The sequence below is a fragment of the Leucopleurus acutus genome (genome assembly GCF_964270905.1).
Source record: "Leucopleurus acutus genome assembly, chromosome: X".
Lineage (NCBI taxonomy): Eukaryota > Metazoa > Chordata > Mammalia > Artiodactyla > Delphinidae > Leucopleurus > Leucopleurus acutus.
This window is the reverse complement of record NC_139148.1, coordinates 47,429,229-47,443,205: the sequence shown is the minus strand read 5'-3', so window position 1 is coordinate 47,443,205 and position 13,977 is coordinate 47,429,229. Positions and strand designations below refer to the sequence as shown.

At 40.1% G+C, this 13,977-nt stretch overlaps 1 protein-coding gene across 6 annotated transcripts in view; it reads right to left on the bottom strand.

Moving 5' to 3' along the window:
* Window positions 1-9,534, bottom strand: part of PFKFB1 (6-phosphofructo-2-kinase/fructose-2,6-biphosphatase 1) — an 84,590-nt gene extending 75,056 nt beyond the window's left edge. For 2 of the 6 annotated variants that reach the window (XR_014327092.1, XM_082864058.1), the window contains exon 1: window positions 9,120-9,516. Coding sequence is in view for 5 of the 6 variants with exons in the window: in XM_082864058.1 (XP_082720184.1) it covers window positions 9,120-9,216 (97 nt within the window). In the remaining variant the exon portion in view is untranslated. Of the gene's footprint in view, window positions 1-9,119 lie in introns of all 6 variants that reach the window. The other 4 variants (XM_082864057.1, XM_082864055.1, XM_082864056.1 and 1 more) reach the window with 4 other exon arrangements.
* Window positions 9,535-13,977: the final 4,443 nt, after the last annotated feature.

Sequence of the window (13,977 nt, the reverse complement as noted above, 5' to 3'; positions counted from 1 at the left end):
CAATGCTATGAGACTAGATATCAATTACAGGAAAAGATCTGTAAAAAATACAAACACATGGAAGCTAAACAATACACCACTTAATAACGAAGTGTTCACTGAAGAAATCAAAGAGGAAATCAAAAAATACCTAGAAACAAAGGACAATGGAGACACGATGACCCAAAACCTATGGGATTCATCAAAAGCAGTTCTAAGAGGGCTTCCCTGGTGGCGCAGTGGTTGAGAGTCCGCCTGCCGATGCAGGGGAATACGGGTTCGTGCCCTGGTCTGGGAAGATCTCACATGCCGCGGAGCGGCTAGACCCGCGAGCCATGTCCGCTGAGCTTGCGTGTCTAGAGCCTGTGCTGTGCAACAGGAGAGGCCACAGCAGTGAGAGGCCTGCATACTGAAAAAAAACAACAAAAAAAAAAAGCAGTTCTAGGAGGGAAGTTTATAGCAATACAAGCCTACCTTAAGAAATAGGAAACATCTCGAATAAACAACCTAACCTTGCACCTAAAGCAATTAGAGAAAGAAGAACAAAAAAACCCCAAAGCTAGCAGAAGGAAAGAAATCATAAAAATCAGATCAGAAATAAATGAAAAAGAAATGAAGGAAACAAGAGCAAAGATCAATAAAACTAAAACCTGGTTCTTTGAGAAGATAAACAAAAGAGATAAACCACTAGCCAGATTCATCAAGAAAAAAAGGAAGAAGACTCAAATCAATAGAATTATAAATGAAAAAGGAGAAGTAACAACTGACACTGCAGAAATACAAAAGATCATGAGAGATTACTACAAGCAACTCTATGCCAATAAAATGGACAACCTGGAAGAAATGGACAAATTCTTAGAAATGCACAACCTGCCAAGACTGAATCAGGAAGAAATAGAAAATATGAACAGACCAATCACAAGCACTGAAATTGAAACTGTGATTAAAAATCTTCCAACCAACAAATGCCCAGGACCAGATGGCTTCACAGGTGAATTCTATCAAACATTTAGAGAAGAGCTAACACCTATCCTTCTCAAACTATTCCAAAATATAGCAGAGGGAGGAACACTCCCAAATTCCTTCTGCAAGGCCACCATCACCTTGATACCAAAACCAGACAAAGACGTCGCAAAGAAAGAAAACTACAGGCCAATATCACTGATGAACATAGATGCAAAAATCCTCAACAAAATACTAGCAAACAGAATCCAAGAGCACATTAAAAGGATCATACACCATGATCAAGTGGGGTTTATTCCAGGAATGCAAGGATTCTTCAATATACGCAAATCAATCAATGTGATAAACCATATTAACAAATTGAAGGAGAAAAACCATATGATCATCTCAATAGATACAGGGAAAGCTTTTGACAAAATTCAACACCCATTTATGATAAAAACCCTGCAGAAAGTAGGCATAGAGGGAACTTTCCTCAACATAATAAAGGCCATATATGACAAACCCACAGCCAACATCATCCTCAAAGGTGAAAAACTGAAAGCATTTCCACTAAGATCAGGAACAAGACAAGGTTGCCCACTCTCACCACTCTTATTCAATATAGTTTTGGAAGTTTTAGCTGCAGCAATCAGAGAAGAAAAGGAAATAAAAGGAATCCAAATTGGAAAAGAAGAAGTAAAGCTGTCACTGTTTGCAGATGACATGATACTATATATAGAGAATCCTAAAGATGCTACCAGAAAACTACTAGAGCTAATCAATGAATTTGGTAAAATAGCAGGATACAAAATGAATGCACAGAAATCTCTGGCATTCCTATACACTAATGATGAAAAATCTGAAAGGGAAATCAAGAAAACACTCCCATTTACCATTGCAACAAAAAGAATAAAATATCTAGGAATAAACCTACCTAAGGAGACAAAAGACCTGTATGCAGAAAATTATAAGACACTGATGAAAAAATTAAAGATGATACAAATAGATGGAGAGATATACCATGTTCTTGGATTGGAAGAATCAACCTTCTGAAAATAACTCTACTACCCAAAGCAATCTATAGATTCAATGCAATCCCTATCAAACTACCACTGGCATTTTTCACAGAACTAGAACAAAAAATTTCACAATTTGTATGGAAACACAAAAGACCCCGAATAGCCAAAGCAATCTTGAGAACGAAAAACAGAGCTGGAGGAATCAGGCTCCTTGACTTCAGACTATACTACAAAGCTACAGTAATCAAGACAGTATGGTACTGGCACAAAAACAGAAAGATAGATCAGTGGAACAGGATAGAAAGCTCAGAGATAAACCCACGCACATATGGTCACCTTTTCTTTGATAAAGGAGGAAGGAATGTACAGTGGAGAAAGGACAGCCTCTTCAATAAGTGGTGCTGGGAAAACTGGACAGATACATGTAAAAGTATGAGATTAGATCACTCCCTAACACCATACACAAAAGTAAGTTCAAAATGGATTAAAGACCTAAATGTAAGGCCAGAAACTATCAAACTCTTAGAGGAAAACATAGGCAGAACACTCTATGACATAAATCACAGCAAGATCCTTTTTGACCCACCTCCTAGAGAAATGGAAATGAAAACAAAAATAAACAAATGGGACCTAATGAAACTTCAAAGCTTTTGCACAGCAAAGGAAACCATAAACAAGATCAAAAGACAACTCTCAGAATGGGAGAAAATATTTGCTTATGAAGCAACTGACAAAGGATTAATTTCCAAAATTTACAAGCAGTTCATGCAGCTCAATAACAAAAAAAATACAACCCAGTCCAAAAATGGGCAGAAGACCTAAATAGACATTTCTCCAAAGAAGATATACAGACTGCCAACAAACACATGAAAGAATGCTCAACATCATTAATCATTAGAGAAATGAAAATCAAAACTACAATGAGATATCATCTCACACCAGTCAGAATGGCCATCATCAAAAAATCTAGAAACAATAAATGCTGGAGAGGGTGTGGAGAAAAGGGAACACTCTAGCACTGCTGGTGGGAATGTGAATTGGTTCAGCCACTATGGAGAACAGTATGGAGGTTCCTTAAAAAACTACAAATAGAACTACCATATGACCCAGCAATCCCACTATTGGACATATACCCTGAGAAAACCATAATTCAAAAAGAGTCATGTACCAAAATGTTCATTTCAGCTCTATTTATAATAGCTTGGAGATGGAAACAACCTAAGTGCCCATCATCGGATGAATGGATAAAGAAGATGTGACACATATATACAATGGAATATTACTCAGCCATAAAAAGAAACGAAATTGAGCTATTTGTAATGAGGTAGATAGACCTAGAGTCTGTCATACAGAGTGAAGTAAGTCAGAAAGAAAAAGACAAATACCGTATGCTAACACATATATATATAGAATTTGAGAAAAAGAAAATGTCATGAAGAACCTAGGGGTAAGACAGGGATAAAGACACAGACCTACCGGAGAACGGATTTGAGGATATGGGGAGGGGGAAGGGTGAGCTGTGACAGGGCGAGAGAGAGGCATGGACATTTATACACTAACAAACTTAAGGTAGATAGCTAGTGGGAAGCATGGTGCTTTGTGACCGCCTGGAGGGGTGGGATAGGGAGGGTGGGAGGGAGGGAGATGCAAGAGTGAAGAGATATGGGAACATATTTATATGTATAACTGATTCACTTGTTATAAAGCAGAAACTAACACACCATTGTAAAGCAATTATACCCCAATAAAGATTTTTTTAAAAATTGACATAGTTACAAGGAGACATTAACAAATTTTCCATATCAACAAGCAGACAACATTCTGGAAGAATATAGAGCATTTGAACCAGATTAACAAAGATGACTTAATTGAAGTATATAGTACTCTGAACCCAGTTGTAAAATGTGCATTTTTTTCAAGTTCTCATGGAATTTTTACCAAAAATTATCACACGTTTGTCCATAAAGCAAATCTCGATAGATTTCAAACAATTGAAATCTTACAAAGTTTGTTCTCTAAGGAGAATGGAATTAAATTGGAAATGGCAAGGGCACTGATCTGTCAAAACAGAAGCTGGCCCAAGGGCTTGGCACCAATTGGTAGAGGCCTCTTCTGTGTTAGGCATTAACCCTTTAGTTGCTGGATGATAATCTGTAGGTCTTAGCAGTCCTGGGAAAGGGACTGAGGTGGCCAGGGCTACTGGGTAAGTGATGGAGAAACTAAGAAAGCCTGGAGCAGTGCGTATTTACCAAATGGTCTGGAAATAGTTTTAAAATTCATATGTCCATACAATTGTGCATCTGTGGAATATCAGCCCTGTTTAGTAGGCCAATTATACAATCAGATGCTTATATTCAAAAGGAAGAAAGTCTGAAAATTAATAAGCTGTGCATCCAACTCGAGAAATTAAAAAAAGAACAACAGAATAAATCCAAGTAAAGTGAAAAGAAAAGAATAATGATAAGGAAAATAGCTAAATAAAAAGTAAAGGACATCACAGAAAGAATCAGAAAGCCAAAAGTTGACTATTTTAAAAAAACTTATAAAAGTGACAAACTTTTGGCAAGATTGATCAAGAGGAAGAAAGAGAAGGTACAAATAAACAAGGTTAAGAGGATATAAATGCAACAGAGATTTTTAAAAATATGGAGATAAGAAGTTTATGCAAATAAATTTGAAAAATGACATGAAATAGAAAAATTCCTAGAAAACCGTAATTTAACAACACTGACAAGAAGAAATAGCAAACTGGAATGATTCTATAGCTATTTAAAAGGTTGTATCCATTAAAATTTTTCTTACAAAGAAGACACCAAGCCCGGATATTTTTACCTGGAAGTTGTGCTAAATATTTAAAGAACGAATAGTTCCTTGGACAAACTCTGTGAGAAAATAGAATGAAAGGAAATAGTTCCCACTTCATTTTATGACACAAAAGTCAAACAGGGACCTGGAACTATGAGAATGGAAAATATACAGGTCACTCTCATTCATAAACAAAATGCCAAATTCCTGAACAAAATATTAATGAACTAAATCCAGCAGTTTTTATTTATCCTAGGATTGCAAGATAAGTTCCAAACAAGAAAAACCTCTAATGTAATTCACATTAACAGATTAAAATAGAAAATCAACCTGTCATCTCAGTGGATACAGAAGGCATGTTTATAAAATTCAACATTTACTCATCTTTAAAATATCCTAATATATAAGTAGGACTACATAAAATTAAAAACTTCTGTATAGCAGAGGAAACAACAAAATGAAAGCCAACCTGTGGAATGGTAGAAAATGTTTGCAAACCTTATATCTGATAAAGAGTTAATATCCAAAATATATAGGGAAATACTACAATCCAACAGCCAAAAAACCAAATACCTACTTTAAAAATGGGCAAGAGCCTGAATAGATATTTCTATAAGGAAGACATACAGATGGACAACAGGTATATGAAAAGATGTTCAACATCATCAATTATCAAGGAAATGCAAATCAAAACCACAGTGAGATATCATCTTACACTAGTTAGGATGGCTATCCTAAAAAAATGAAATACAACTGTTGACAAGGATGTGGAAATAAAGGGAAACCTCATACATTGTTGGTGGGAATGTTAATCGGTGTTGCTATGGAAAGCAGTATGGTGAATCCTCCAAATGTTAAAAAGAGAACTACTATGTGATCCAGCAATCTCCTTTCTGGGTATATATCCAAAGAAATTGAAATCAGTATCTCAGAGAGATACCTACACTCTCATATTCACAGCAGCATTATTCACAATGGTCAAGATATGGAAGTAACCTAAGTGCCCACTGGTGAATGAATGGATAAAGGAAATGTACATATACATGCATATATGTAATGGAATATTATTCAGGCTTTAAAAAGAAAGAAATCCTGCCATTTGCAACACCATGGATGAAACTGGAGAATATTATACTAAGTGATGTAAACCAAGAACAGAATGAAAAATACTGCTTGATACCACATATGTTTAGGATCTAAAAATGTCAAACTCATAAAAGCAAAAAATAGAATGGTGGTTGCTAAGGGCTAGGATGGGGCAGGGGAAATGAGAAGGTATTAGTCAAATGGTACAAAGTTTTGTTTTTGCAAGAAAAATACAACTTAGAAATCTACTGTACAGCATAGTGCCTACAGTTAATAATATTGTACACATTAAAAATTGCTAAGAAGGTAAATCTTTTGTTAAATAATTATTATTGGCTAATAATAATAGTAAATAAAGTAGATAGGAGTAAAAAAAAGTCCTATTGGCAAACTAAGAACAAACTGGAACTTTCTTAACCTGTTAATGGTATCTACAAAAAAATTATAGCAAACTTACTCAATGGTGAAACTTTAAAAGCATTACCTTTAAAATTAGGTTCAACATAAACATGCACAATACTAACATTTCTATTCGACGTTGGTGCGCATGTATCAAAGGTAGGAGGTCCTAGCAGTGCAGTAATATAAGAAAAGAGATTTTAAAAAATAAGGATTGGAAGGGAAAAAAGAAAACTGTCATTTACATATAAATTATCAAAATTAATAAGAAAGTTTATCAGGTTTGCTAGTTGCAAATGCAATATACGAAAAAACCACAATTATGTTTGTACTCATTAGCAATAAATTGGTATAAAATGTAATTTTCTAAAAAGGTATACAATAGCAACAAAAATAAGCAAAAAAAGCCTTATACTGATGTATAAGCCCTTTTAACTTATAAAACTTCACTCAAATAACATCGAAAAAGTCTAAATAGAGAGGCACACCATGTTTACAGAAGACTCGATATCACAAAATGTTAATTCTCCTTAAATTGATATACAGATTGACTGTAATTCCAATCAAAATCCCAAAAGGTGTGTGTGTGTGTGTGTGTGTGTGTGTGTGTGTGTAACTTGAAAAAGTGATTCCAAAATTTATGGGGACAAAAATCCTCATTGCATAATTGTTCATAACCCAAAACGAAACTACCTAAAGGTACATCAATAGTAAGATGGATAAGTAAATCATGGGATATTCACAAAATGTAATATTACACAGCAAGGAGAATAAACCAACTGCATGCAACAATATTATACATGGCACAAAAAAACATAACACTGAATGCGAAAAACCAAGTCACAGATGAATATACACAGCTGTTCAAGCACTTTACACACGTTAATGCATTTAATCCTCAAAACCGTCATTAAGTGATTGTGTGCATCCCCTCCCCCACTGCCCACTGTGGGGGTGGGCAGGTCTTCTAGAGAGAATGCTCCGAGCAGGAGGTAATTCAGATCTTTCTGGGGTAAATAACCTGGCCTCCTCAGCAGGGGAGGTGAGGCAGACATTGCCCAGGGCACTAGCTAAGTTTATTATATCTGCGGTCTGACATAATTCAGTCAATCACTAATGAGTTACTGTCTTGTATACACAGAGCCCCATGCTTGGCTATGGTGAGTGGTAGAGTGGAAGTAGCACAGAGCGACCATTTACTGAGTATCTGCTATGTGCCAGGCTTCGGGCTTGATGCTGGGGATATGATGGGCAAAAAGACCACACACCCACCTTCTTGTTTAAATAATCATAATAATAATAATAAGATTTATTGAGTATTTACTATGCACCGGACATTCTTCTAAGCATTTTATATGCTTTAGTTCTCTAATCTTCACAACACTATTACTAACTTCTTTTGACAGGTGAGGAAATGGAAGGACAGGTAAGTTAAGAGAATTGTCCAAGGTCACAGAGGCAGGAGGTGGCAGAGCTGGGACTCAAAGCTAGGCAGTCTGAATCACTGAATCACCTCAACAACATGGGGAAGTAGGTATTAATTCTGTCTTCCAGCTGAGGAAAGACGGGCTCAGAAATAAAGTGAGCACATATTTATTTTGCACCCTCTATATGACAAACACTATAATAGGTGATTTATATCTATTATTTCTCCAATCTGAAAGACAGAGTTCCCAGGAATATAAGGGTCCTAACAATGGAGGACCCAGGTATGCAGAGAGTGGCTTGCCTGCTTGCCAGCTAAACCCAACAGCCCCTTAGAAAGGACAGAGTGGCTTGGTGAGTGAGGGTGGGGTGTAATTCTCAGTCTCATCCAGGCTCCTAGATCACCAGATGAGAGATTGAAACTGCTGGTGGAGAGGAGGAGGAAGAAGAACAGGAGGTTGGTTTTTACCCCTCTCCCTCTATCCACAGCCTCCATTCTATATAGTATATTTAACATCCTACATCTTCCTGGATCCTCCCCTCACTAGCCCTGAGCCTGGACCTCCTCTAGCATTAGCATAGTGGAAGCTTGGTCAGTTGGTCCTTGAGATGTCTGGGTCCCACACTCCACAGCTGTCTTATCTCTGCACACCTTATGGCTCCTCAGGCCAACATTCTTGGGCTGGCAGCACCTTGATCCACAACTGTACACTGTTATCTATTGGAAATGGTATAGTCTACTTAAAAAATATATTTTACAGGTTTTGTTTGCTTCCCCTTTGAACCTGCTCTTTCTTAAATTTTCAAAGTGAACATTACACCAGCAGGCTTTCCCTGAATGTCTTCTCCCTCAACTCCCCAGAGCAGCAAAAGTGTCCATATGTGCCAAGAAGGCAATGCAGGAGACAGGACACCCAGCCTTTCCCAACCCAGTCAGAGGCTTATTAGAAGAGGCCTGAGAAAGGGGAGGAGCAAAACCGACCAATGATACGGTACTGTTGTGTACCCATCACCTGTCCTCTGAGAAACAATGCCAGGAACCATCACCTTATTTCACCCAAGCACTATCAGACAGTACTAATTTCCAGACACTTCACTGATGTCGCCAAAATAAAACATTTAGGCTAACATTGAACTAGAAACATCAAATTTCCAATAAGAAGTATTCCAAACAAGCTCTGGTTAAGAAAGAAAAAAATTCCTAGTCAAAAATCCCTCTGATTATGATGGTCTTTATATAATCCTCATTCTTTCTCTGTCTTCATCTCTCTCTTTCTATCTTTCTTTCTCTACCTTTTTGACATTAGCCTCTTGTTATCTATCCTACAGCTATTTCATCCAGCTGCTCATCTATTCCAACTTTCAGGTTGGGGTGGGGGTGGTTGGGGGGAATATCCTTTGCTCTTCTATATCCACTCTACCACCACCACCTTGAAGCCCACGGAAGCAAACCCCACTTACAGCCCCTCCTGCGTTGCAGCCTGCTGTTGCCACCGTTGTGTGGAATCCAGATCTTCTGCAATCTGGTTTGGGTGAGTTCTCCCATCTCTCGAGACATCCTAGGCGTCGCAGCTAATGACACCACTGTCCTCAAGGTACCGGGCCTCACTTTGTCTTATTAGCTGTCTCTTCTGTTGCTGTGGTCACAGCAGGTGGTGGACAGAGTTGGGACAAGGAGGTGTGCTGGGGTTCTGAGCTCTCTAGCAGCCTGTCTCCAGCCCCTCTCCTGTCTCCTAGTCATTGCCTGACTTGTCTGCCTCTGCTCCTGTATGTACCAGTGGGGGCTTGGGTGCAGAGGAGAGGTTGGACAGAGGTCAGCAGAGGCCTCTGAACTCCAAGGGCTGTGTACATAAGAGATAAGTTGGAGCCCAGCAAGGAAGACAGCCAGCAAGACAGCCCATGTCTGGCCAGTCACTTCCCTCCAATGAAGACAGGACTAGTAGAGTATGCAAATAAAAGACCGAAGATCATGTGCTTATATCCTGTGTGGGGTGGGGAGGCAAAGGTGATGCAGGCAGATCTCAGCAGCTTTCATAGCTTCAAAATAAAAAAACAGGCCCAAGTAGAATGTCAAATTCCAACCCAGAAACAGAGATCCACATCAGAAATGCAAGATTCCCAAGTACAAATACACAAGCACAAAGTCCCTACTGAAAAACGCAATGTTTTGAGCTAGCAATCTTAGGTCTGAACTGGAAGTAGAAGGTTTACTGCCTCAATGCCCTCCCCCGCAAATGGCATTGCAACCCTTGTCTTCCCTGAATTCTGCTACCTTTCCTACTGAAGGGCCTCTCTCTCCTAAAATGTGCTACCCAGGACACTCTTGGAGAGATGGGCACTATCTGATCATCTTTATGCTCTCTCCAGCCAAAGCTAAATAAATCAGAGTAAATCGGACACCTTGGGAAGAGAAGTGAATGCAGCCATTGCTAGGGGGAGAGATGATAAGCACTGTTCACATGACTGCCAACTGCCATCAGGTCCCCTAGGGAGAAAGGCATTGTGATCTGACCCAGAACCATACTAAAGTTCTTCATGCCAAGTCATGGGGATGGAGGCTTAGCGGGGGAGGCTGCAGCAGGCAGAGTGTGGTGAGTTGGGAGCAATGGCCTCAAAGTAGGACAAGTCCATAGGCCAGAGCCATCCTACCCAGATGTCTCTGCTTTACCCTCCCCCATCCCCCTGGTTGTTTTGAAGCTTTTATGTGTAGTACTCATCTAACAGCATAGCTTACCTGGAAGACGTCCAAGTGTGCTCTTACTTCATTCTTTTGCAACCTTCCCACCCCTTGATGAACCTCCAGTGATTGGCTACAAGAAAGCTCAATTTCTTCCACTGAGCTGGGCAACACTGGGGCAATCTCATGGGGATAGCAATCTCCAATCCCTGACCTCCAATGCTCTCAGCTCCACTTTGCCTTTTAAGAAGTTCCCTAAAATATATTCTCAGAATCCTAGTCTACATAAGGGTTAGATTCCCTCCATTTGTTGTGTATAAATCATACCAAACTTTCAATACATTTCAAAGCCTGCCCTTCTAAATGAATCTACTGAGGCAGTGGATAACAGTGGTTAAAAGCAATGAGCTCTGGAGTCACACTACTGGAGTGGAATCCCACCTCTGCCCCTTGCTATGACACGCTGGGTAGAAGACTTAATTTTTCAGTGCCGTGGTGTTTTCATCTCATAAGAGTACCTACTCCCTTAGGGTTGTTGAAGATTCAATGTGTTAACACATATAAAGTAACCTGGAAAATGTTCATTATATATTACCTAACACTGATTCCCTTTGTGAAGTAAAAGGTCAGTTACCTCCTTGGCTAATATGCAACTTCTGGTGTAATGCTGAGCATTCAGGAAACACTCAGTAAAGGAAACTTACAAAATTATGACAAAGGGTTAACATTTATAATAAATAAAGAGCTCATGCCAATCAGTTAGAAAGATGAATTCACTTTTACTTTTTTGGTTTTGTGATACAGAAGTCCCCTAGAAATCATTGCATCCAACCCTCTCAGGTAAGAAGATGGAAGCCTAGAGAGGGAAGTATTTTCCTAAGATCCTATAGTAAATTAAGTCACCAAGTTAGAAATAGAACACTGGGGATCTGATTTCTCCAGTCCAGGGTTTTTCTTTGGTTAACTGATCAATCAAGCTTGATTTAAGAATGTGGTCTTCTAGATTAGCTCAGAACATTTAGAGTCTTAGAACTAGAGTTTGGAAGACATGCAACTCTCTTAATTGTAATAAGTCTCCTAACTGGTATCACTCTGCTAAGGCTAGTAATCTGAATAATAACCCTTTACATGTATGTTTTCCATGGCCCACAAAGAAACATATTCCTCATCATAGTTGCTCCCTCCAAACATTCTCACTAGCCTCACAGGGAAACTGAGGTCTAGGGAGGGGAAGTGGCTTGTCCGAGGTAATCAATCCAGTCACATGAACCCCTCTTCTATGTTTACAGTTTTGTCCTCATGACCCTGCCAAGAGGCAGAAAGATAAATTTAGCAGCAGGAAATCTGAGATAGGAGCTTAGTGGGCTTTTGACAAGGTCTGAAAGGGTAAACTTAGAATCCAGGCTTGAAAACCCAACTTAAAACTACCTGGAACTGAGTGTGTGTGTGTGTGTGTGTGTGTGTGTGTGTGTGTGTGCGCGCGTGTGTGCGTGTGTGTGTGTTTTAACCACTGTTATCAATTCTGATCCCCAGAAGTAGGAAAACTAAACAAGCTTTATGGGAAGGCCTCAGCCCTGGCTCTTCTCAATCAAACGTGTCTCTCCAGTCATGTCTCTCTTTAGACCCCTGTGGTTAAATTGTGCCAGCTGACTCACTAGGCCCCCAAACTTACTGTGTACTTTTTTGCCTCTGGGCCTTTGCTCAGCCTGGAATGCCTTCTCTTCCCTTCCCTTCTCAGTGAAATCTGACTCATCTTCAAGGCCAGGCTCAATGCTCACCTCCTCTGAGAAGCCTTGGCTTTGGTTCCCACATTGCCTATATGCTTCTGTTTATCTGTGCAAGTATCCACCTTTTACCGGTCTACTTTCCTACTAGACTGTGAGCTCCTTAAGGATGGGACTGGATCTCAGTTATCTGTGATCTGTTTCCAGGTGTCCAGCTCAGGCCCTGGCACAGAGGAGACTTGCTCAATCTACATCTCTCTGCCCTAGATGAGATGAACATGTGTACAAATAATCCCCATTCAACAAAGGTAAATTTTATAAAAGAGAGCTATCCAGGGAACTGGGTGGGGGAACTAACTTGGTCTGAAGGTAGAAGGTGGTAGTAGGATCTAGAAAGTTTCTCAACCCTGAATGGGGCAGAACAGAAAGAACAAAAGAATGAAGTCCCCCCCCAGAAAAAAGTTCCAATTAATGGTTACAGAAAAAATTGTTCACTCAGTATCAGAGACTCACTCAAGACCAAGAGCTGAGTCACAAATTCTAATTTGGGGTTAACTCTATGGAGGAAAAGCATAAAGTATGACTACCTGAGGCCCACAGATCCTGACCATCCTCCCAAAGTATGGAGTGTATGGGAGAATCTCATTAAAAGCAGTATCAAGACAGTACTGATGGGTATCAAAATCACAAATGGGGTCTTCTTATTGGTAATTCTTCGAGTGTGTGGGTGTGAATGCATTTGTGTTAGGGTGAGGAGGGGAGATTGCATGCTTACAGGTCAGGTGCCTATATGTGAATATCAGGCCTTCTGTGGCAGCAGCCTAGGATCCACTTCCTTCTTGGCCACTGCCCTGGCCCACCATCCCCCTACTACTTTCAGCCCCATGCCTGGGGCCCAAAGTTTGCTCTATCCTAGTCCTAGGAGTAGCCCTCCACAGACCATAGTCACTCAGGGAGAAGAGCAGCTGGAGGGTTATGTGTGGTATTGCCTGTGGAGGCTACAGAAAAAGTAGGATCACTAAGACAGAGCACGGAAGTCCTGAAATATTTCAGAAGAGCTTTAGTTCCTGTCATCCCACTCCTCTTCACCTTGTGACAGTCCTCTGAGGGAAATAGGAGGGACTTCAATTTCCATTTTGGTGAGGAGGCTATTGAAGCCCAGAGAAGCTAAAAGACTTGTTCAAAGTGTCACAGCAAACCAGCCCTACTTTATACACCAGTTGGGAGGTAAGAGATACAATCTCTATCACCCAGTTCATTCAAAACTGGACTAGACCATGTTAAAGAGACTTCTAAAGTGCTAGGGAACTGCCCTTTGGGCCAGTGTTCCACAAAGACACGTCAGAATGGATGATAGATAATGAAATATAGAAATCATGTTATCCCCAACTTCCCATACACTTTAGTGAACAGTTTGAGTGTCCACCTATTCCAAGAAAACTTTCCAGAGAGCCTAAAGAATGGATTTGGGTTTGTGTTAACTCCTATCTATTTTTCCTTCTGTTTCACCTACCTGTTCTCCTAGAGGTTTTTTCTTCCATCGCTAGTTATCCAATACACGACACACGGCTCTCTTGCATTTAGACCCCCAAAGCAGGTACAGAGAGTGGCATCAAGCAGGGAGCCTGGAGGCACTCGTTGGCTCCCTGGGAGGGCTGGGGAAGTACCCTTGGTAAGAGGGGGTGTGTGCCCGCTGTTGAAATATCAGCTGCCAAAGAAGTTCCTGAGTCACCCAGAGCCTTTTCTCTTCAGGCCAACCATGTGTTCGCCTTGCCCCAAAGGTCAGAACTAATATTAACAAGCTACTGCAGAATGGGGAAATGAAAACCAGCAATGTAAACAGGCAAGATCTGGATTTCCTTGGGGCTGGTTCAGATTGGTCTTCAGTGTAAATCAGCACGATCCCCTACTGGAAAGT